Source organism: Arvicola amphibius, chromosome X, assembly GCF_903992535.2.
Source record: "Arvicola amphibius chromosome X, mArvAmp1.2, whole genome shotgun sequence".
Taxonomy (NCBI): domain Eukaryota; kingdom Metazoa; phylum Chordata; class Mammalia; order Rodentia; family Cricetidae; genus Arvicola; species Arvicola amphibius.
Genome location: NC_052065.1, coordinates 121328392 through 121354067, shown reverse-complemented (window position 1 = coordinate 121354067; position 25676 = coordinate 121328392). Strand labels below are relative to the sequence as shown.

The 25676-nt window shown below is 41.7% G+C and overlaps 1 protein-coding gene across 1 annotated transcript in view; it reads left to right on the top strand.

The window, feature by feature from the left end:
* Positions 1–25676, top strand: part of Arhgef6 (Rac/Cdc42 guanine nucleotide exchange factor 6) — a 119982-nt gene that overhangs the window by 36421 nt on the left and 57885 nt on the right. The window contains 2 exon segments of the mRNA XM_038317173.1: positions 41–242; positions 12081–12151. Of these exon segments, the coding sequence (XP_038173101.1) occupies positions 41–242; positions 12081–12151 (273 nt within the window).

Below are 25676 nucleotides of genomic sequence, written 5' to 3'. Positions count from 1 at the left end.
TAGACGGGCACTTCATCTGGTGTGGCTTTTGTTTCTCTAGGAAATGACGGAAAATGGAAGTCACCAGTTGATAGTAAAGGCGAGATTCAACTTCAAGCAGACTAACGAAGATGAACTGTCAGTGTGCAAAGGCGACATCATTTATGTCACTAGAGTTGAAGAAGGAGGCTGGTGGGAAGGCACATTAAATGGGAGAACAGGATGGTTCCCTAGTAATTATGTCCGAGAAATTAAACCCAGCGGTGAGTAAAGCTTTTGCCAAGTCTTCTTATGTACAACACTTGCTCCTTCTTGAAAATGTGTTAGTTTAAATTGCTTAACAGGAACAGTTGATACATGTGTGTGTCCAAAATAAGACTAGGACAGAACCAGGAATAGTTACATGTGTCGAAACAAAGTTGTATTTAGACTATGTGAAAACCAAATAAGCAAAGGAATCCACCATTCAGAGCGCTCTTGTACTGTAAGTACGTGCCTTTCTGTTGACCGATTCTAGCCGAGAGTGCACAGTGCAGAGTCCTTCCTGCTCCTCTGAGAATCACCATGGCAGAATACAATAACAGGAGAAGTTGAGAGCTCACTTCCCTTTTTAGTTCTACACCCTTTAAGCAGACCAAAGACTTACTGCCTCAGAGATGTTTGAGAGAGATAACGGGCTCGGGCAGAAAGCTGCCTGGCTGACCGCGTTAGGAACAAGATTGTCCTTAGCTTATTGAACACCAGGAATTGCTTTCCCCTTTTCTGAATAATGTACACACGATAGACTTTAATTGCTCTTTAGAAGTCTTTTTTTTTAGAGGCTTTTTTTGGTAACTTATTTGTCCTTCTTAAATAAGAAGGCAGATTCTTCTTGAAATACTAAGCAGAAATTAGCAGAGTAGCATGGTGTACATCTGGACTCCTAGCCCTGGGGAAATGGTGGCGGGTGGATTAAGAGTTTAAGGTCATTTTACCTGTGAAAGAAGTTCTAGGCCAATGTGGGCTCCGTCATACCTTGTCTCAAATAAGCCAAACAGCAACAAAATTCAGTAGGACCCTTTCATAGTCAGTTCAGTAAAGAATATGTTAGGGCAGATGAAACTGTTGTCATTCCTTCTTTTCACTTTTCAAAAATATTTACCTAAGGGCTCTTTTCAATAGCTCGATGCTCCTCGTATTGTCTCTTCTTTGTTTTTCTGTTAAGGCTTCATAATTGATGGGGCCAGTGGGTGGTTCAGAGAGTAAGGGGTGCTTCCTGCCAAGCCTGACATGAGTTAGATCCCCAGGGCACGCGGTAGAGGGCGAGAACCCAACTCCCAAAAGTTTTTCTCTGACCCCCATATGTATGCTCCACGGTTCATGCCCCCTAGAATAAATGAATGAATGAATAAATAAATAAATTTTAATTGAAGAAATGATAGTGAGGGGCCAGTGAGATGCTCACTGGGTGAAGGTGCCCGCTGCACAGCAAAGCACTGGTTGCCTGAATCTGATCGCTAGAACCTATGGAAAAGTGAAGGCGAGAACCAGCCCCACAAAGCAGTCCTTTGAGCTCAGTATGTGTGCCTTGGCCGGAGTGCCCTCTCCCACGCACACATCATGCTCACACGGACAGAGCGTATTTTTACATTGACACATTTAATTAGTAAAAATATAGACTCACTCTAAATAAAATATTTCAGTATAGTACAGATAATGAAAGTTCCTCCTTCTCCCTGCACAGCTGGCCCCAGATAATTATCACTTAGAAGGCTTTCCTTAAAAGTTCTTAAGATGAAATTCAGTTGTTCAACTTTCTGTGTTCTGGGATGGGGGAGGGGAGCATCTCCGTGAATGGAATGTGTTTCCTAGAGGACTTACAAATATTTGTTTGTATGGACTTCTCATCAGTTTTTGTTACATTAGGCATGGACCCCAGCTCCTAATACATGCTGGGCATGGACCCCAGTTCCTAATACATGCAGGGCATGGACCCCAGCTCCTAATACATGCTGGGCATGGACCCCAGCTCCTAATACATGCTGGGCATGGACCCCAGTTCCTAATACATGCAGGGCATGGACCCCAGCTCCTAATGTATGCTGGGCATGGACCCCAGCTCCTAATACATGCTGGGCATGGACCCCAGCTCCTAATACATGCTGGGCAAGAGATTTATTTACCTCTGATCTAGAGTCCCAGTCCTCAGCATTTTTATTTGCTGGGAATTGAGACTTTTTTAAGCCCTGGAAGTATTTTCACAGGCCCTGCCTGGAATTTCCTTGGTTTTGATTATTTTTACAGCTGACCTTCACTCCCTGCCGTAGCTTTCCTTTGACATAATCCGGTTGTCAGGACCCCTAAACCATTTTCCAGATTTACACCGACGTTCCCTGGCGCAGTGTCCTCATCTGCAAAACTAAAAGAAACGACTGGTTGCCTTGCCTAAAAATTCCAAGCATTGCTTAAAGGGTAGAGAAGTGCACAGCGTGACTCTCACTTTGACGTCTTGTAACAAAGTGCCTAATCTTTGATGGACAACCCTCGGCCTTGCTCTCCCTTCCCTTTGGTTTTTTCTCGGGGTTCTCTGGTTTAAGACTCAGATTAGCAAACTCTAGTCTGACTTGAGCAGTTAGGGGATCCCAAGAAACAGCCTGCTGTTGAGAGTAGGTGTGGCTTCGGAGTCCAGGAAGTTTGTGAGGCCAGGAAGTTTTCAGATCTGATGTATGTGGAACAGCATCTCTCATGAGGTTCCTTGTCACCACTTTCTCGTCATCCCCTCTGCTGTTCTTGTCACGACTGTAATCTAGCCTTAACTCGGTAATCAGGGCAGGTCATTAACAATGTAACCCAAATCATGGCCCCTCCCAGAAGTATAAAAGCCACAGTAGTGCTGTCCCAACTTTGTCCCTAGGTGATCTCATTCCACTTTATGCGTACTGGTCTGTTGGCCCACCTGGCTGTCCAGCCATTGGCAATGTTCTCCTCAGATTTCTGCACTGCTGCTTGCCTTGTGACCTCCAGGTCTGCTCTCTTGAACATGTAGTAGCAGCGTCTTCCTGAGTCACCCAGGACAGAGGTGAATTCTTTCCTTGTTGCGTCCACCCGTCTCTCTGTCCTGCTTCTCTTTTTGCTTGATTGTTTTCTTCCCCTAATATCCTATATTATTTCTTTACTCATTTACTGCCCACATCCTCCTCTGCTTTATTTATGCTTGTTAAGTATTGGTAAAATGTCTGGGTATGATGGCTCATGCCTATAATTTGGGGAGTGAGACAGGATGCTTGCCCGTGAGCTCAAGGCCAGCCTGGGCTACAAGAGTGAGACCCTGTCTCAAAAAATCAAGACCAAAAGAAAATAAAAACATTTGTGGGTTAAATATGGTCAAAGTACATGATTTACTTGAAAGAAATTGTGTATATATATATATATATATCCTAATATGTATATACACATTATGTACAATGATATAAACAAAAAAACAACCCAGTCTCAGAAAAAGATCATATTGTAAAACGAATGAATATTGTGAGTTAGGTGATAAAATTGTATTCATCTTGTTCACTGAGTACCCGCTATCCACTTGGGGTGTCCCTAACAATATTGCCCAAAGACTCTACCCATAGGACCTTCTTAGCTTTATGTGCTTAGCTTACAGTAGCAGCATGCGGCAGAACAGGCAGTGCAGACAAAGGTCTAAACAAGAGGCTACTGGAACAATGAAGAAACAATTTGATTAGCAATATTCTAAGTTGAGCAGAAGTCCTGGAACTGGGTTCTGAAGATTTGAAGAAGTTCTGCCTGGTGGGAGGTTAGAGAGAGTGAGTTGGAGAACTCTTATAGGGAGGCATAGAGTAGCAGGCAGGATGATTTTTCCTTGGCCAGGAAATACATGGAAAAGGCCAGGCCCTCGAGCTAGAGCTCTAGGAAGATGGGTATGGCAATGTCAAGTTGCTTTTGATTTTTCACTGACATATTTAAACACTAATTTATAAAGGCAATATACAAATGTGATGGTTTGAAAGAAAATGAGCCCCAAAGGGAGTGGCACTAATAGGAGGTGTGGCCTTGTGGGTAGAAAGGAGTCGCTGTGTGTGGGGAGCAGTCTTTGAGGTCTCTTTTGCTCAAGCTTCACCCAGTGTGACAGTCTACTTCTTGTGGAAACCCTAAGGCAACAAGATAATGAGTTTTTTTTTCTTTTTTCTTTTTTCTTTTTTTTTTGGTTTTTCGAGACAGGGTTTCTCTGCAGCATTTTTGGAGCCTGTCCTGGAACTAGCTCTTGTAGACCAGGCTGGCCTCGAACTCACAGAGATCCGCCTGCCTCTGCCTCCCGAGTGCTGGGATTAAAGGCGTGCGCCACCACCGCCCGGCAAGATAATGAGTTTTATTATTGCATTTTCATACACTCCACTTCCCCTGTCCCAGTTCTCCTCTGCCTCTCTTGCTATTTCTTCTCCTCCTGTGAATAATCCCACTTCTTCTTTAATGTCATTATATACATACATATATATAACATATATATATATGTAGATTCTAAATGTAAAAAAGTATGCAATATTTTCTCCCCCCCCAACACTCTTGTACTCATCTGTCCTGTCTTAGTCACCGTTCTATTGCCGTGAAGAGAAATCATGACCAAGGCAACTCTTCTTTTAAACAGTATTTAATTGGGGGGCTTGCTTACAGTTTCAGAGGTTTAGTCCATCGCCATCTTGGTGGGGAAGCATGGTGGTATGCAGGCAGGCTCTGAGAGCTACATCCTGATCTGCAGGCAGAGAGAAAGGGAGACTGGGCCTGGTATGGACTTTAGAAACCTCAAAAGTTTCTAAACGTCAAGTGTGCCCCAGTGGCACACTTCCTCCAACAAAGTCACACCTGTTCCAACAAGGACACACTTTCTAGTCCTTCTAACCTTGGCAAAGATTTTCACTCCCTGTTGACCAAGTATTCAATTTTGAGCCTGTGGGCAGGCATTCTTATTCAAACCATCATATTCTCTTAAGCCTTAGTAACTATTCCCTCCCCTTACAGTTATCTTTCTCCTCTCATGTCCTACATATATAATCTATATTCTGTGTAGTTGGACTTTCTTGGCCCACTAGCCCCCCAAACAATGACACATACACTTGTTATTAATTACGAAAGTTTTGCCTTTAGTTTAGGCTTGTTCCCAGCTCTTATCACCTGCTTCCATTAGTCTACATGTGACTTCTTTTAAACCTCTCTTCTGTTTTGTATGTCTGACTTCCTCCATGTCTCTCTTCCTGGAAGTCCCATCTAGTCTCCCCTGCTTAGCTATTGGCCATTCCACTCTTAATTAAACCGATCAGAAGACACCTTAGGCAGAGATACAACTTTACAGTAGACAAAAAGATAATCCCACAACAATTCTGTGTATGACAAAACCTGTAATATTTGTCTTTCTAAGTTTAGTTTATTTTGCTTAACTTTATAATCTATAGTACTATCCATTTTCCTGAAAATAACTATTTTATTACACTTTTTCTTTTAAAGCTAGTCGCACATAGGCCTAGCTAGCCTTGAATCCACTATGTAGGATGTGATGACCCAGAGATTCTGAGAGTTCTGCCTGCATCTCTGAAGTACTTGGGTTGCAGGCTTGTATTGCTATACCTTGTTTATGTGATGCTGGGAATGGAACCCAGGGCCTCATATATATTATGCAAGCACTCTACCAACTTATCTACATTCCAAGCCCCAGTTGGATTCTCTCCAATGTGAAGTTGAAGCAGAGGATCGTCTGTGCTTTGGGAGATGGCTGGATTTCAGAGGAGTGGTGGGTCAGGATTCTGCCTTGTACCTGGCAATAGAGAGAGTGAGAGAGAGTGAAGAGACAGAAAAGTGCACGGATGCAGATGTTGCTCAAACAGAACCAAAGAGCACGAGCCTGAAAACAAGGGAAGAGATGAGAAGAATCCAAATCTAGAGGTTCAACCTGATGATGAACTTCTTAAGGGAATGTGTTATCATCCATCTGGCTGCTCAACAAAGATTTGTTTCCCACGATTAGCTTATTAATTCTTGTCCTGGACACTGGCGGGACAGAAAAGCATAAGAATGACTCTTGTCTCATTGGCTTTCAGATTAGTGGGAGAAGATATTATTGCATGCAATATAATATGTTTAGTGATTTAGCTAACTACATGATGTAATGGATACGAGTGAGAAGAGGGGTACATAACCCAACCAAATGGAGTAAAGGGGAAAAATACTCATGTTTGTATATTCTTTTTATTATTTCCCTTCCCTTCCCTTCCCTTCCCTTCCCTTCCCTTCCCTTCCCTTCCCTTCCCTCCCCTCCCCTCCCCTCCCCTCCCCTCCCCTCCCCTCCCCTCCCCTCCCCTCCCCTCCCCTCCCCTCCCCTTCCCTTCCCTTCCCTTCCCTTCTTTCCCCTTCCCTTTCTTCTTTCCTTCCTTTTCTCTCCTCCCTTTCTTCCTCCTCTCTTCATCTCTCTTTTTTGTCTCCTCTCCTTTCCCCTCTCCTCTCTATCCCTTCCTTTTACTCTCCCCTCTTTCTCCTCAAGTTCACTACATAAAGTTAGATGACCTTGAATTATTGATCCTCCGGCCTCCACATCCAGTTGCAAGTGCAGTTAAAATTTTAGGAACAACACCCTTGGAAGAAAGATTAAAGTAATTCTTTAGGCACATTGAATAGTTCCTGTTACAGTGATTGTTATAAAGAGAGGAAACCTGGCTCCTGAATCTCAGTGGTCTTCTGTCTTACTTTGCAATCTCCTCTTCTTCATGTGGTCAATTCCCTTTCTGTTTTACTTCCATATTGTTGTCTAACTAAGGAACCCCTCCCCAGAGGCCAAGTGAATAAGACCACCCAATCTCAGACTTTCAGCTTCCAGAATTAGGAGATAAGGAAACCTAGTTTTACAGGCACTTATCTATAAATATTTTGCTATAGTAACAGATGATGGAGTAATAAAGTGCTGGACTCCATTCAGAGAAAAGATAGAAGAAAGGTGTGTGTACATGTGTGTGTGTGTGTGTGTGTGTGTGTGTTGGGTGTTGGAAGGTATTAGTACTGACAATGAGTGATTTTTGAACCAATATCAAAGTTTAGCTTGGTGTAAATGAAGGTATTAAGTATTTTGTTAGAAAAGTTAGATGAGCAATAAAGTTTTGTTGATTTGAATTCTTTTCTACCCAAACTCTTGGTAGCGCTACCAAATTTACCTAGAATGTCACCAGAGGACATGTTGAATTCATCATATTCAATGATTGTGGATGGCTGCCTTTTCATAAATTTCTTTCCATGAATTCTTTGCTGATATGTAAGCTTAGGAAGCAAGACTAGTCTTCAGAGAGGGTGACAATGACTTATAGATTGATTCAAAGTTGAAATGAGTGTTCCATAGACACATTTTAAACCCCAGTGCTGAATAATCTCTTTAACCTTTCCATTAACTTGAATCAGGAGTGGAACTGAAGAACTTGGGAAATCTCTATCTTTCCTCCAATTGGGACAAAGGTATAGCCATATGGTCACTTGGACAGTCAGTGATTCTGACAAATTCACACACCTAGCCTGGGAGGTGAGACATTCAACCTAATACTCAGAGTATTTTTGTAATGTCATGTAATGACAAAGCAAGCCCAGAGACATATAACCCTCCCCCTGCAGAGGGTTGTGCCAGGGGAATGCTATGCAGTTTCCATCTCTTGAGACTGTCATTCACAAGAACACTTAGTGCTAGGGTAAATTTGTCTTCAGGGAGAGGCATATTAAGTTCTAGATTCCACTGTAGGTCTGGGGCAGATATTACTGTGCTCAGAGGCACAGAAGCAGTGCTTTCCCTGGCTCTTCGAGAGAAGTGTAGCACAAAGAACAACCCACAAGATACTATAGAAAAGCAAGAAATTGAGTAGTTGAGTCTCTGTCTCTGTCTCTCTCTTACACACACGGAGAGACAGAGACACAGCGAGCTTTCAGCATGTCCTTGAGGTTAAAGACGTAGTCGGTCTTTATGAGTATGATGATAAAAACGTCTCACTGAGAGGATAGAACTTCAACATCAGTGACGTCCAGAAGCCACAATTGGGGTGGAGAGATGGCTCATGGTTAAAAGTACTCACTGCTATTTCTGAGGACCCGGATTTAATTTCCAGCACCCGCTTGGAGGCTCACAACTGTCTGTAAACTCTAGTTCCAGGGCCTCCAACAGCTTATACTGGCCTTGCAAGAACCAGGCATGTACGTAGTTTGTGCACACATATACAGGCAAAACACTCCTTCATATAAACTGAAAATAAATTTTAAAAATGTATGTGTAATCAGAGGTTTCTCACCCACCCACCAGTTCCTGAATAACCACTTGGAGACTTAATATTACTTATAAATGCTTGGGTGAGGGCTCAGGCTTATTACTAGCTAGATCTTACATTTAAATTAACTCATATTTTTAAATCTATGCTTTGCCATGTGGTACATGGATTGTTACCCCATATTTTTTTACCTGTCTTGCTTCCTTGGCGGCTGGCTGGCTGGCGTCTCCCTGACTCTGCCCTTCTATATCTGTTCTTGAATTTCCCACCTGGCTCTATCCTTCCTTGCCATAGGCCAAAGCGCTTTTATTTATCAACAAATGAGAGCCATACATATTCAGAGCATGCAGAAAGACCATGCATACCACAGCATTTCCCTCTTTCTGTCTAATCAAAAAGGAAGGTTTTTACTTTAACATAGTAAAGTTACATAAAACAAAATAGTTATCAAGCAAGAATCTGTTACAATATCCAGTATAATTGTATTTGGCAAAATTAAAGAAAATACTCAAACTAAAGCCATCAGCCTTGGTGGCAAACAACAAACATCTTTATTCTCTGAGCCATCTCGCTGGTCCTAAACGCTGAGGTTTTTGTAAAGATTCTTCATTCATCTTCTCCCAAGACAGTCATTGTGAATTACACCTATACTCCTAACACCCAGGATGCTGAAAATGGAGGACGATCGTGAGTTGTCAGTCAACTGGACTGCTGGCAAAACTTTATCTTAAAAAGAAGCATGGAGTCAGGCAGTGTTGGCGCCTGCCTCTAATCCCAGCACTTGGGAGGCAGAGGCAGGTGAATCTCTGTGAGTTCTGGGGCTCGTGAGGCCTACAGAGTGAGTTCCAGGCCACTCAGGGCAGCACAGAGGAACCCTGTCTAAAAACAAAAACAAAAACAACCCTCCCCCCAAATCATTGTTGAAGAAAGAAAGGGAAAAAGCAAAAGAAAGAAATAAGGAAAGACACCTTCTTCTTTTCCATGCAAAAATTTCCCTGCCACGAGCCGGGCGGTGGTGGCGCATGCCTTTAATCCCAGCACTCGGGAGGCAGAGGCAGGCGGATCTCTGAGTTCGAGGCCAGTCTGGTCTACAAGAGCTAGTTCCAGGACAGGCTCTAGAAACTACAGGGAAACCCTGTCTCGAAAAACCAAAAAAAAAAAAAAAAAAAAAAAAAAGAATTCCCTGCCAGGAAAGATTGAAACAAGCATGATTTGAAACAAAGATTTTAAACCAATCTTATTTTCTCCAGCTGATCCTGTTAAGGAGTCATTAAATTATTCGAGAAGATGATTAGGAGCATGGTTAATTGGATTTGTATTAAGGCAGATTAGGAAACTACTCTTCCTTATATATGATATTTCCTATTTTCCAGGCTCTGAAGTAAAATCTTTTGTTTCATCCCTGTTACTGATAAGTTATTTCTTAAAAATTTAATTAACCCCCCCTCTGTGTGTGTGTGTGTGTGTGTGTGTGTGTGTGTGCAAGCAAAGTAGAGGTGAAAAGACAACTTTGGGAATCGGGAGTCAGTTCTCCTCTGCCACTGTGTGGGTCCAGGGCTCAAACTCAGTTTGTCAGCAAGGGCCTTTACCCACTGAGTCATCTATGGCCCCTGATTTTGGTAGTTTGTTCTCTCTGTCTCGCTCTCACCTTCTTATTAGAGCTTTGATTATTTTATTAATTTTTTTGAAAAATATGTAAAACTGTTACGAAATTTTCTCTTTAACAATTTCATACATGTTTGTCATGCATTGTTGTCTCTCCCATCCTTGACTTCACTTTCAAAGAACTAATTCTTTATCCATGGCGTTCAGTCATCCCAGTCATCAAGAAATCTCTAAAGCATCTACTTCTTTCATGTTTGATTCTCCTCCGTTCTCCTTTGCATAGTTAACATTGTGTTTCAATTGCATTATGCATTCCATCAGCCGTTCCTGCCCTTGGCTATGTCTTAGCAGGCACTCCCTCAGTGGAATGCACTTCGCTTGGCCTTGCTTCTGATTGGTGACAGCATCTTGCCGGTGTCTTTTATTCACATACTAACCAGACTTAACCTTGCTTAGTTTCTGAGATCAAAGGAGATGGAACTTGTTCCATGTCTTGTGTCTGTAGACCTTGCTTTTATACTTAAAAAGTGATTTTCATTTCTTCATTTTTTTTGAGATAGTCTTATTATGTAGCTCAGTTGACCTTCAACTCCCTAGGTATCCTTACCTATTCTAAAATTTATGACAAGCCTCCTGCCTCATCCTCTTTAGGACTGGGATTATAAGTTTGACCCACCACAGCAGGCTCAAAAATTTTATTTTTATCAAGATTACTTTAAATAATAATTGAACAAAAAACTTAACTTGTAATCTTTACTGAAGTTCTGTGTCAGCTTCTGCCCAGTGCTATTGACCAAGCCCTTTAAGTAGTTTTGGCTCTGGAGATTCTATTGATTGGGGGCAGCGCCTCCTTAGGAAGTTCTGCCTCAGCTTTGATCTTGGTTCTGCCAGTTTCCTATCTGCATGACCTTAGGCAAAGAACATTACATTCCTGGTTTCTGTCCTCTCTTCTTTGTAAAATAAGATGATCTCCATTAACAGGGTGCTGTAAAGATAAATAAAATGTCTTTAATGCTACTTAGTCCCAAATAAATATTAGGAATATTTTAATACAATAAAAGTTAAAATCAATATTATATGGGAAATATTTATGAAACTGTATTGTAATAGAATTACAAGACTATAGGAAAAGATGTATGTGTATTCACACATACACATTCATAAAAAGAATGAAAATACATAATGCATAATTGTTACTCAGAATGATGCTTAACTTTGGATAATGGAAAATCACCAGGATTTATTTATGTTTTTGTATTTTTAATTTTTAGGGTTGTTCTGTAAAAAAGTCATAACTTGTAAAAATATTCTAAAAGAATATCAATGTGTGATGAGGTACTCTTACTTGGCCATGTGCAGGCCTCCGAGCTTCAGAAAGGGTTGAAAGCAGTGTAGAATACAGGAAAATAATGAAATATAAGGCGAAGTGAAGAAAAGGAGGCAATGCATGCTGGAAAGATACTATGCAATTATACTGCTAAGCATTTATAGCCAGATGTGGTGGTACACACCTGTAATCTTCAGCACTTGGGTGGCTGAAACAGGAGGATCAGGAGTTCAAGGCTAGCTTGGGATACATGGCAAAACTCTATCTCATAAATAGAAATGTGAGTGGTTTTATGTTTTATTTTAAATAGAATACTGTCCTAGGATAGCCTATGGTTGTGAGTTAATAGGTAAGATTAACTTTGTAGAAGGAAGGCAGCATTTTCTAATACAATATAATAATATTAAAACAATAAAGAAAACAAAGAAGCATTTTACAGACATTTTCAGCAAGTAGACGATTATGATGATTGTATTGTTGGCACAGTAGGCACCCCCAAGAAAGGAGTGGTTGGTATTATGTTCTTTTCTGTTTGTGTGATAATCTGCCAGTTACAAATACACTACAGTTTGCTTTGGTTTCACTTAACCTGTTTTGAATAAATTGAGTGAAGACTCTGACTTCCATGAATAAAACCAAACTGGGAGTGATACTCTTGTTCTGGCTCTGCCATTAACTCTTTGGACTGCTCCTCCCTTGGGACTTGAGAAGTCTGAACAAGAAGGTTAAACTTTGACCTTCTGAAGTTTAGTGATGCTTCCACTTACTTCAAGGTATATTTCCTTGATCTTTCCACTTGGAATCTTTACAGTATGTCAGCTGTCCTGTGGTATCAAATGTCCACCATGCAACTGTGTGATATTAACATTCTTATCTCAATGTCTTTTCCACAGAGAGACCTCTGTCCCCTAAAGCTGTCAAAGGATTTGATGCTGTTCCACTTACCAAGAATTACTACACTGTGGTGAGTGTTCGGAGGGCAAAATGGCTTTCACTCAACTTGGACATGTTTCACTTGTCAAACCACTGATAATTTTGGGGTGACACAAAAGGAATATGGGATAAGTTGCTTTGCAAGGTTCCCCGGCCGTTTGCGTTGCAACGCTATTCATATACTTGAGGCAGTCTTTCAGGTGGCTGGAGGTTTCACATCTACTGTACTAGTAAGCCAAACAGCTGAACAATGCTTCCGAGCAAGGCCTACTGACCATGGTGGAAGAGAATATGGCTAATGTGGAGGCACTCTGCCGAAATCCACTGACATAGCCTAACCGTGTAGTTACAAGAAGGCATGTCCCCAAGTTTCTACGATGGAATGCGGTTTAAGTGATTGTGGTCTGTGATCTTACTTGAGAGTCAATCAGCCCACAACAGCTGCTGGAGTATTATTAATTCTAGCTTGTGATGAAAGCCTGAAAGGAAAACTGCCTTTTGACACAGAAGGACGGATGAAACGGCTCTGACTTGAGCACAGCTATGTCAAACTGTATTAGCTATAAATAGGGTATGTGTAATACTCAAAATAAGCTCCGGGTTGAAGAAAGAAATCGCATCACTCTCCTTAATCTAGTCTCTGCTTTCCTTCATTTCCTTTCCAGACTTGGCCTAGTCACTAATGAAAAGGTCAAGTCATCATTACCTCTAAGTTGCCTTGTCTGGTAGCCCTGTGGTCTCTCCCACCCTCTACTGAAATACAGCTTCAGCTTCCCCGCCCAGTGTTCTATGTGCATGGGCACTGCATGCTTATTTGATTTTGTGCATGGATATGGAGTTTTTAATCATCTCTGTGCAGGTATTTGAGTGTCATTGGCTTCCAGTGAAATACAAATGTTCCATACTGGTGATATGAACAGTCTGTGATATGAAAAATCATGAAGGAATGTCGTAGGTGCCGTGGGCAACAATTAGAAAAGAACTTTTTGTTAATGATTTCCTCTTGTTTCTAGTTATAAAGGCATGATTAAGCAAAGCTAGTCTCCCAGCTCCCTTCAGTCCCCATCAGTTCTTTCAAATGACCCTCTATTGCCTTCATTTTTAAGGAAAGGATGGAGGCAAATGGCAGTTGAAATTTGTGTCGTGGCTTCTCTCTGTGGATCTGCAGCATTCCGGCATTCTGCTGTGCCTTTCACTGGCTGCAACAGTTCAAAATGTTGACGGGATAGGTTGAGATAGCTCAGTGGTACAGTGTTGTCTAGCATGCACTGCATGGATTGCAGCTTGCATAACCCATGGAATTTGATAAGGATCTGCATGATAGATTCCTGGACTTTTGGGGCTCAAAAGATATATATGCTTTTAAATTTCTGATATATCAAATCTCAGATTTAGTAAAGAAAAGAGAAGTTCTTGGGTGTTGACTGAGGTTTCTGTCCCAACTGGTCCTGCAGCCAGCCGTTCAGTCCCAAAGAAACACACAGAGGCCTACATTAATTATAAACGGATTGGTCTATTAGCTCAGTCTTTTATTAACTCATAACTTACATTAGCCCCTAATTTTTGACTCTGTTAGCCACATGGCTTGGTACCTTTCATAAGTGAGGCAGTCCCACCTTGCTTCCTCTGTGTCTGGCTTCCTCTGTGATGGCTGCAGACTGAGTCTTTCCTCTTCCCAGAATTCTCCTGTTCTCATCACCCTACCTATACTTCCTGCCTGGCTACTGGCCAGTCAGCATTTTATTAAAATAATACAACTGACAAATCTTTACAAAGTATAAGACCATTGTCCCACAGCACTTGGGCAACTCATACTGGCCCAAAGGCAAAACATGTAGAGCTTTTATGTTAGTATTACATAAATAGTTTTTATTTATTTATTTTTTTGTTTTTTTTTTAAGTTGTATCTCCTGCAGCTCAGATTAGCCTTAAACTTGCTATATAGTCAAGGATCAACTTGAATGTCTAATTCTCTTGCCTCTGATTTGCATGTGTTAGTACAGTAAACATGCCCAGTTTGTTTGTTTGTTTGTTTTGGAGATAGTCTCACCTTGTTGGTCAAGCTGGCCTGAAACTCAGCACATAACCCAAACTGTCCTTAGATGTATAATCTTCTAGCTTCTGCTTTCCAAGTGATAGGATTACAGGAGTATATTACTATGTCTGGCTTATTATTGTTTTAGTACTGAGTACAGATAAATTGTATGTATTACAGCTAGATATGGCTATAAAGAGATTCTTGTTGGTTAGTTATTTTTTCATCCAAAATAATTTGGAGTTGAGTATTTAGGAAAAAAATTGTGGCAATGAATTCAAAGTGTGTTATCTGATTATCCTTCTTATCTATAGATATCTGAGACAAATAAAAAATACTATCCCATTCAGAAAACTAGGAAATCATTATTCCACATGAAAACTATCCCCATCTAATCTTACATCAACTCTCCCCTTTTAGCACTGTTAATACAATTAATACACATTCTTTACTAGATGTAGCGTCTGAGTTTTATGCTATTAAAAATAAATCATATAAATAACAATGAAACAATATAGAAAAAAGTATAAAGAAGAAAATAAGTACCACCTAATTTAAAATGATCAGTATCAATATCTAACTTTTCTGAGAAATGTATATATGTATAGATACACATATTTCCATATATGTATATGGGTACATATTTTAACATAAAAATAAGATCTATCTATTCTTCATTATTCTCCTTCGTGGAAAGTTTTCTTTTTTAAATATTTATTTATTTACTTATTATGTAGACAATATTCTGTCTGCGTGTATGCCTGCAGGCCAGAAGAGGGCGCCAGACCCCATTACAGATGGTTGTGAGCCACCATGTGGTTGCTGGGAATTGAACTCAGGACCTTTGGAAGAGCAGGCAATGCTCTTAACTGCTGAGCCATCTCTCTAGCCCGAAAGTTTTCTATATACACATTCCAGCTGTATTCATGTCTCACTCAAACTTAAGGTCGTTCATACAGCGAGTCCTCACTAATACAAACTTCCTTTACCTTGGTGCTGTGTCACATTTTCCAGAAGAAACTGGAAGGAGAGAGGAGGAAGGGAAAGGTGAAAAGAGAGAGATACTCAACCCGTGAGAGAAAGAGTGAGCAAAGGATCTTAGTTTTACTTCGTTTCAGTTTTGTCTTTTGAGACAGGATATCATTCTGTAACCCTGGCTGGCCTGAAACTTGATCAGGCTGGCCTGAGTGCTGGGATTACAGACGTGCAGAACCTCGCCTGACTTCGTTTTCTAACAAGTGTTTGTTTATTGCCTTCATTGCCCATTATAAGGTTATGTTGTCAGTGAGGAGGGGATAAAATGTAAAGAACAGGAGTGGGGAAAGACTGGATGCATCTTAACTGGCAGGCTTGAAGTCGTGTGGCTTTTGCTTATGACACCCATGGTTCCCTTGGGAGTATAGGGTAAACATGGCAGCAGCAGCTGAGAATGATGCAGAATTGGAAGGCACCAGAAGATGGCAATTCAAAATGTGGCCAAAAATCTTGCTACATAAATCTCTGCTCATGAATATATATGGGACTGTAGTGTTTTGATCAACTCTCTGACCTCTTCTTCATTTTTCCCCTTCAACACAAAGGTGGATTGGGTAATCACTGAAACTAAAATTTGAGGCTCACTGAGGAAACGTTGAAGGGAGGAGGTAGGGTTCAAGGCAGGTCTTTGAAGAGAGTCAGAACGTAGCTCTACGGAAAGAACTGAAAAGGAATGTAGGCGTGGCAACTGTATGAGGAAATGTGCCCATGCAACAGGGGCATGCCTGCAACTAGTCAAGAGGGACCCACATTATGGTTCTTCCGCCACTCAACTGTCCCTCAGAAGATGGAACTCTTTTATTTCCTGCAATTACTGCAAGTAGCGCACAGCGTGAAAATGCTCTTGGCAAAATACATGGCAAAAGCGACTCAGGGCAGGGTCTTTTAGGCTCACAGTTGGAGGATGCGGTCCATCATGGAGGTGGCTCACGTTCCACTTAATCAGGAACCGGAGAGAGGTGATTGGTGCTGTTCTGCCCCTTCTCCTTTCTGATTCAGTCAGGGACTCCACCTTCTGGAACGTATCACCTGCATTCAGGGCACGTCTTCCCACAGCTAAGCCTCTCTGGAAATACCACAGATATGCCCGGAAGAGTGACTCCCACGTGTTTTTAAATTCAGTCAAATTAACAGTAATGATTAATAATTACGATGGTTAAATGACATGGTTTGCAGAACTGTCATGCATTAAGACAGGTGAGACAATGGCTGTAACATGGCAAACCAAAAATTCAATGCCAGCTCTTGTGACCCTTGCTGTGGCCTTCCACTGGTACCCACCCCATTTTCCTCACTCATCTCTCTACCCACTCTCACCCTGAATTTTCTCATCCTTTTGGGAGCTTACCACCCCTTTCCAAATCTGCGTGTGTGTGTGTGTGTGTGTGTGTGTGTGTGTGTTTATGATGTGTGTGTGAGTGTGTGTGTGAGTGTGTGTGTGTGTTTATGATGTGTGTGTGAGTGTGTGTGTGTGTTTATGATGTGTGTGTGTGTGTTTATGACGTGTGTGAGTGTGTGTGTTTATGATGTGTGTGTGTTTATGATGTATGTGTGAGTGTGTGTGTGAGTGTGTTTATGATGTGTGTGTGTGAGTGTGTGTGTGTGTGTGTGTTTATGATGTGTGTGTGGGCATATGTGGAGCTCAGAAGGTAATTTTGTGGAAGTCAGTTCTCTCCTTCCGCTTTTTTCTTTAAGACTGTCGTGTGTGCACATAATGTCTTTTGATCTACCTCTCAGTCCCTTCTCTCCAGTTCCTCCCTATCTGCCCCAGTACTTTTCCCTCCCCACTTTCGTGTGGCCGTTTATAAACACACCGAGTTCACTTACTGCTACTTGGATTCACATGGACGTAAGACAATCTGCTGGAGCATGAGTAACCTCTCAGGACCCACAACCCTGAAAACCAAAATGGACTCTATTTCTTTCAACACCTGCCTCGAGCGCTGGAATTAAAGAGGAACCCCGCCATGCCCAGCCTCACCACACTTCTTATTCCACAGGATAAGACTTGACACAGGTCTCCATGGAGTCTCTCCTCCATATTTCTCACTAGTTTTCCACCCTCTTTCTTCTTGTCTTACACCTCCACTAATCTATTCCACCTGAAAGCTGGAGGTTGCGGAAGTGCTGGGATTATATGGAGCTGGTAAGTCTATGGTGTGGTGTGTGCTGAATGAGGTTGCTGGTGTATTGGAAGCCAGTGACTTTGGGGGTGTGAGATCAGTCAGTGCTCTTGGGGGTAGGTAGACAGGTTTACTGGCATAAAGTCAGATATGACATGAGTGCAAAAACATAATGTCCCTTTTGCTCTCAAAAGATATTTCCAGCATGCTGTCATTTTTTTTTTACAAACCCCAGAATTATCACAGACTTCTACAGTGTAGTACTGCTTTGATTTAAGGTTTTCTGAGGTCACTAGAGCCTTCCTTCATAGAGCACACTTCAATTATCAGACATTGTTTAGATATTTAGCTTCTTAAAAACAATTGCTTTGTACATTCTGTTATTTTTGTTTTTACGAGAAGGTATGGCTGTGTTTCAAGCTGGCCCCAAATTTACCATGCAGTCTAGGATGACAATGAACTTTGTGACCCCCTGAGTACAGGAATTGCAGGTGCCTCCACACCTGGCAAGTTCCTCATACTTGCACGGCTCTTTCCTCTTAGTTCCATAGCTGGATTTACTCCAAAGCCTTTCCAGCAAGTGTAGGGCGTTTATTTTATGGGAAAATAATAGTCTAGGGTAGAGATACAAGGTTGTCACTTCTTCTTTCATGGCTTCATTCCATGTGTTCTGTGCTGAAGTCAGGGAAAGGTTAGTTCAGCAAATGGAGGCTCAATGTTCTCGTGGAGACGGAACCAGGGAGGCACAGGCAGTGTTTGAACACAACACAGCCTATCTTGGGAAGTTTGAAGGGATTTCACCCTAATCCAATTGTACTGCTCTCAAACTGGTTGGTCTGCCAGGCCCCTTGCCTTCTGACTCACTACTGAGGCCTTCTGTTAGGGAGCACATAGCCTTCTCTGTCTGCGTCCCTCCTTGTCCTTTCATATTAGGCACCCTGTGCCCTGAGAAAGAACCAACCTCCATTCATTGGCTGCTCCCTGGAGCTGGAAGACAGCGAGAAAAGCCTGAATGAGTTTGGGAAAGGCTCTCAAGCATCCTGGATGAGCAGCGCGGCCATTGGAACTGCTGCAGGGGCAGTTCTGTGTCGTGGAGCACCCATCTCACGTGCTTTGAGAGGAGACAATGTGATGAGAAAACGTATTTTCCCTTTGCTGTGTGTGTGTGTGTGTGTGTGTGTGTGTGTGTATGCGCGCACGCGTGCATGCACATGTGTGTTCATGTGTATCTGTGCTTGTATATGTGCAGGTGCACTTGTATGTATGTGCATGTGTGTGAATGCCTTAGGAGCCATGCAGCTTGTGTTTTTGGTTTGTTTGTTTGTTTGTTTTGAGGTAGAGTCTCTTACTATGACCTAGTGATCAGCAGCCATGCTAGGCTAGCTGGCCAGTGACCACAGGGCCTGCCATCACCTGCCATCACCTCCCCAGCACTGGGGTTACAACCAGGAGCCATCACCTCTGACTTTGTGTGTAGATCCAGTGAACCAGACTCAGTTCCTCAGGCTTGCATGACAGGCATTTTACCGACTCAGGTCTTTTCCCAGCCTCGACAAAGCGTTTGTCACTTTGGTTTTGTGAGCTCAGCATCCTGCCACCTCTAGAACTTGCAGTTGTATGAGTTTCCTTTCAGGGGTGCAGAGGAGTATGGCCGGGGGTGGGGCAGTGCTGTGGTGGACTCTTTCCTCCAGCAGGCTCCTTTTTCTTTTTATTTGACCAGGCATTGGGATTCAGGCTATGTGACAGAGGCAGTCCTTGAAGGGAGGATGAGGCTGTGAGATGGTCCATTATCAGACATGTTCTTTGTAGAAAAAAAATGCACAAGAAGATGATGATTAGAAGTTTCATTCCTTCTTGAATTTGAGAGGGAAGGCCTCTATACACAACCAAATAAACACTTTCAAAAGAACTGCTCTTTTATTTTTGAAATTTTTTATATATTTTTATTTTATGTGTACCAGTGTTTTGCCTGTATATCTGTATGTGCACCACACGTGTGCCTGCACAGGCTAGAAGAGGGGGCATCAAATCCTCTAGAACCGAAGTTGCAGATAGTTGTGAGCTGCCTTATGAGTGTTGGGAACCAAACCCTGGTCCTGTGTAAGAGCAGCAAGTGCTATTAACCACGAAGCAATTTCTCCCAGCCCTCGGGTATATGCTTTTAATAAAGCAATAATCAGAAGTCTTGCCTCCTCCTCAATAGTTAATAAAATATGATACTCATAATTTCTAGGGCATGCATTTCCATTTCTGTGAATACAAAAGAAACACCAGGGCTGGGCATGAGTATAAATGATTACCTGGGGTACTTTAGTGAGCACCAGCACAACTGGGCAGAGAGATATGCTGGACAAACTTGAGTTTCAAAAATCACACAACATTCCAGGAAGACTTGAGCTCACAGGACTCAGAGCAGTTTTTTATAAGAGAAGCCTGTGTTTTGAGTATTTTAGGGTGGGTGGGTGTGTCCACCTAGGATGTGTGGTGAATGGGAGCATCATGCCATTGTGTGCAGGTGGAGGTAAGAGAACATCCTTGTGGAAGATGGAGTCTTTGTTTTCTTTTTCCACCTTCACGTGGGTTCTAACTCTCTAGGATTATATGGCAAGTGCTTTCACTTGCTGAGGTGTTTTTTTGACCTTTTAAAACATGTGTTTGTTTTTATTTTGAGACAATGTCTAATGTAGCTGGAGTTCACCCCTGAATTTGGTATGTAGCTGAAGCTGTTCTAGAACTCCTGATCCTCCTGCCATCACCCACTTCCCGATTTCTGGGATTAAAGGTGTATATGCCTGACTTTATTTTCAATTTTTTTAAGCCTCTATTTTTACAAAATGGCTGTATTCATTTAGTAGTGTGCAAAGGTTCCCCTTTCCCCCCCTACATCGATGCCTTTAGCATTTTGTGGATCTGGTTCTCAAGCACGCCAGGCAAGTGTGCTCTACCGCTGACTTACATCTCCAGACCAATTGTTTGTCTTTTCGGCAATAACCAAACTAACAGGTATGAGATGAAAGCCCTTTAATTTGTGTTTTCTTCGTGATAGGTGGCGTTGAGTATTATATACTTACTGGTGACTTATGTGTCTTATTTTGAAAAATATATATTCAGATTTCCTTTTTGTTTATTTTAAAAATATAGAGTGGACTGGGTGGTGGTGGTGGCACATGCCTTTAACACCAGCACTCAGGAAGCAGAGGCAGGTGGATCTTTGAGTTCAAGGCCAGCCTGGTCTATAGAGTGAGTTCCAGGACAGCCAGAGCTATTACACAGAGAAACTCTGTCTCAAAAAACCAAAATACTGATAAAAAAAAAAGTATATGGTTGTTGACAGGGGTTTCTGTTCTGCCCGGTCCTGCAGCCTTTAAGTCCCAAAGAATCACACAGAGGTCTACTTTAATTATAAACTTATTGGCCCATTAGCTCAGGCTTCTTATTAACTCTTATAACTTATATTAGCCCATAATTCTTGTCTGTGTTAGCCATATGACTTGGTACCTTCTTTGGCGAGGCAGTCACATCTTGCTTGTTCTGTATCTGGCTTCCTCTATGTCTAGGTGGGTGACAGCTGCAGACTGAAACTTCCCTCTTCCCAGCATTCCTATTGCCCTGCCTATATTTCCTGCCTAGCTACTGGCCAAACAGCATTTATTTAAAATACAAGTGACAGGGTACAGACCATTGTCCCACAGCATAGGATGGTTCTTGGTTTTGTTTTGTTTTTTGGTATGCTATTGAGTTCTTTGCATTCCTTATATATTTTGGATATTAATTCCTTAGTAGGTAATAGTTTAAAAAGATTTTCTTTCATTTTGTAGCTTGTGTCTTCATTCTGTTCATTGTTTCTTGTGTGTGTTGAATGTGTGTAGATGCTCATATGTGTACATGTATGTGTGTGCATGTGTGTGTGCATGTACATGTGGAGACAAAGAGTCAGTATTGTGTGCTTTACTCTTTGGTTTGATTTATTATTTGTTGAGACAGGGTCTCACTATGTAGCTGGCCTGGGACTCAATACACAAAATTCACAGGATATGCCTTCTGGGTGCTGGAAATAAACGTGTGTGCTATCATGCCTGGCTTTCTACCTTACCACCTTAGTTTTTAAATAAAAATGAACCTGGAGATCAACCTATTCTGTTAAACTGACTAGATGGCAGGCCCTAGGGTCACCACTTCCTTATTCTTGCGTGCAAGCATTTTACCCACTAAAGCCATGTCTCCACCTCTTATTTCTTTTGATGTATTGGTCTATTTTTGCGTTTGTTTCTTGTGCTTTAAGTGTCATGTCCAAAAGAAGTTATCACCTAGATCAATGCAATGGAGATTTTCCTCTGTTCTTTTCCAGTAGGTTTGTGTTTTTGAGTTTTGCCCATAGGTATTTAATCCAGTTTGCTGATATTTGTGTATGGTGTGGATAAAGGTCCATTTTGATTCTTCTGCATGTGTGTATCCAGTGTTTCTAACAGCATTTATTGAGGAAACTGTCCTTTCCCCATTGTGTGTTCTTTGTCACTAATGCATTGGCTGTAAAATGTATACATGTGGATTAGGTTTTTTATTGCATTTTATTTACTTATTCTATGAGTGTATGTGTGTGTACACATACACATGCACAACAGTGCACATGTGGAGGTCAGAGGACAACTTATAGGAATCAGTTCCTTTCTTCCACCATGTAGGTCCTGGACTCAAACACAGGTCATCAACATTGGCAGTAAGCACCTTAACCAGCTGAGCCATCTTGCTGGTCCCCTTGTTACCATTAACTATTTGTTGCCCTTGTTCTATGTTCTATTTTTCCTACATTTTCCTGTTTTATGTTGTTTTATTGAGTATTTTTATATGATCACATTTCTCTCTTTGACATATCAATTATATATATGTATATATATACATATATGTATGTTTTTTTCCTTTGTTTTATGAGATAGAGTTTTGGCTGGACTCATTATGTAGAACAAAGTGACCTTGAACTCATGCCTCTACAACCAGAGTGCTGAATTACAGGTGTGTGTCACTCCACCTGGCTTCTGTTATATTAAAAAAAATGTTTTTATAGTTGCCTTACAGTTTCCAATATAAATTCACATCAAATCCAAGTTTATTTTCTTTTTCATAGTTGTTTTATGAGAGTGTGTTTGCAGTACATGTGCTTGTACAGGTATGCAAGCATGTGCGTGTACATGTGTGTGTACATGTGTGTGCATGCATGTGTGTGTGTGTGTATACAGAGACCAGAAGAGCTGTCATATGCTCTGCCCTATTGCTGGTTTTCTTATTCCCTTAGGACAGGGTTTCTTACTGAACCTGGAGCTAGGCTGGTGGCCAACAAGCCTCAGTGATCCTTCTGTCTCTACCCCACACAGTGTTGGCATTAGCAAGTGACCATGCCTGGCTTTTTTATGTGAGTGCCTGCATCTGATCAAGTCCTCATGCCTATGCAGTGAGTGCTCTTACCCACTGAGTCACCTCTTCAGTCTTCTCTTTTTTGTCCTCTTCCTCCTCCTCTTCTTTTTGGTTGATTTTTGTTTTGTTTTGCTTTTTTTTTGTTTTGGTTTTTGAGATAAAACGTGATGGTTAATTTTCATCGTTAACACAATTGGATTTAGACTCACCTAGAAGACAGATTTCTGGGTATGTCTGTGAGGATGTTTCAATGAGGATTAACCAAGGAGAGAAGGCCCACTCGGAATGTTGATGATATGATGTCATGATCTGGGGTCCTGAACTGGATACAAAGGGGGAAAAGGAAGCAACCAGAATACCAGCATTACCTGTTCATTGCTTCTTGGTCTGCTGAGATGTGAGGATGAAGTAGTCTCAGCTCTACCTTCCTGCTGCTAAGGAGCTACCTGTTGTCAATGATGGGCTCCATCCCCTCAAACTGTGAGCCAAAACAAGACCTCTCTTAAACTGCTTCATGCCAGCTATCTGGTTACAGTGACCATGAGAAAAGTAACAAATACATAGGGTCTCATGTAGCCTAGGCTGGCCTTGAACTCATTATGTAGTCAAGGCTACTGTAGCATGAAGAATAAAAATCCAGAGACTGATATTAGGTTTCAACCCAAAAACCAGAAAAGCAAAGCAGCCAAGCCACTAGAGAAGTCTTGCCTCTACCAAGGCTGGGCGACTGTAAACTAAGCAGCCTACGTAGACTAAGTAGCCTAGGCAGCCTAGGCAGACTAGGCTGACTAAGCAGCCAGAGCCTTTCTCTCCTCCATTTTATATTCCCTCTCGTGCTGGGATTAAATGCTTGTGACTCCCTGATACTGGGATTAAAGGTGTAAGCTACCACTACCTGGATTTGTTTCAACGTTCAAGGGTGGCCTTGAACTCACAGAGATCCATCTGCCTCTGTCTCCCAAATCCTGGGATTAAAGGTGTGTGCCACCACTGCCTGACTTCAGTGGTTTAGCTTTGTCCTGATTTTAGGCAAGCTTTATTTATTAAAACATAACTAAAATATCACTATAGGCTGCCCTTGAACTCCTGATCCTTCTGCCATTTCTGAAGTGCTAGAACTGCAGGCATGTATCACCACTCTCGGCTTCCAAGTTCATTTTCAAACAACACTACGCAAAGAAACACTCAATATTCACAGTTAATAAAAGTATCTTATATTAATTAAGTAGTCCTTAATTCTTCCCTCCCTTGTCTTATATTATTAATACCTTCCATTTCACTCACACATAAACATGCTAAGTGTATACAGATGATACTCATGTAATCAAACACATTATTTCCTTTGGTACTGGGGATGGAACCAAGAGCCCAACTTTGATCAATTTATTAGCTGTTGGTTGCTTGGTAAGAGAAAATTAAAGTTATTCTTTGACTACCACTTTTCCCCTATGAATATTCTTTTCTTCTTTATGTAAATCCAGGTTTCTTCCCTCCATCACTTTCCTTCCAGATACCCCTGCAGAAGGGAGGAAACATTTGTTTGAGCTCATGGTATCAGAAGATTCAGTCCAAGGTCCTTGTCTCTGTTGACCTTGGGCCTGTATTATAGATTAAGGGCCAAACATCACGACTGTAGGCGTGTGCGGAAGAGGAGGCAGTTCGTCTAATGGCGGGCAAGACACAGAGGCTGAAGAATTTCTAGAACCATCTCTTGAAAATCAGGCCCACAGCTGATAATTTTCTTCAGGGCATTGTTGCAGTGTCTGAGAAAACTCTTTATGTCTGCTTTACTTTTGAATAAGTTTCACAGCCCACAGACTTCAGTGTTGGTGGGATATTCTTTTCAATGACTTCCAACATTCCCGATACCTGACTTTATGCTTGCACTGTCTCTTCAAACTCATTTTGTCGTTGTTAGTCTTTGCTTTGAATGGTGCTGAGGTTGGAACCCAAGGCCTTGAGCATGCTAGGCAAACACTCTACCACCACTACACCCCTAGCTTCGGTTGCTTATTCCTTTCAATAAGCCTTTGCCATTTCCAGCCGGAAGCCTGATGTGATGCGCTGGGGAAACGAGACCAGAGAGCAGGTGTTCAGTAAGTGGTGGAGAGCTGTGGAGAGAGGGGTGCATTCTATTCTACCATGATCATGTTTTATTTAGTCTTTGGGTGAGCCTGAGCTCCTGGACTCTGCTCTTCATTAATGCTTCTCAATGTCCATTCTTAAGTGAGACAACATGGCTAGCGGGGCCTGGGGGTTGGTCATTTCTCTTCTTCTACATGACTATTGACAGCTGGCTGGAATTGAGATGTTCTCTTTTCCATGTCAGTTAGACTCTCATGTCAGTTAGATTATGATCTGGTAAAATAGATTCTCCCGAGGGCTGACATTGTTAGGAACTAAATGTCCCTCTGTTGTCTAGCTAGCAGAATATGCTGGTATCGTAATGGCTGCTTTCCTTTTCTCCTGCCTGAAAAATGAGGGTATTTCCTCTATTTTTTCCTGGGACAAAATTCACAAAAGTATAAGTGTCTTTTCCCGGCACTGAGCCCCTTGAGTGCTCAACTTTCAGATTCCTCCATTGTAAGTGTCAGTTACAGCTTGGGTTTGCTACTCTAGTCTTGCTTCCTGTGGGTCTTTGCTCCTGTTGCTTGTAGTTCTCAGGATCTGATTGTCTATCTACTCTTGTGGAATAGTTGTTTTCTATAATCTCGTTCCTCACAGATTTACTTAGTTTATTTTTCATTTTATCCCACTAATTATTTTAGAAGGGAGTAAGGACCTCCCAGCCCCTTGATGCTAAATGAAAAATTAGAAATCATCCCTCCTTTAAAAAATGTATTTATTCTTTGAGAATTTCCTTCATGCATACAACAAATTTTGACTACATCACCACTATCACACCTCCCTCCAAACTTTGCATTCTTTTTTTTAACCCATTGAGTCCAATTAAC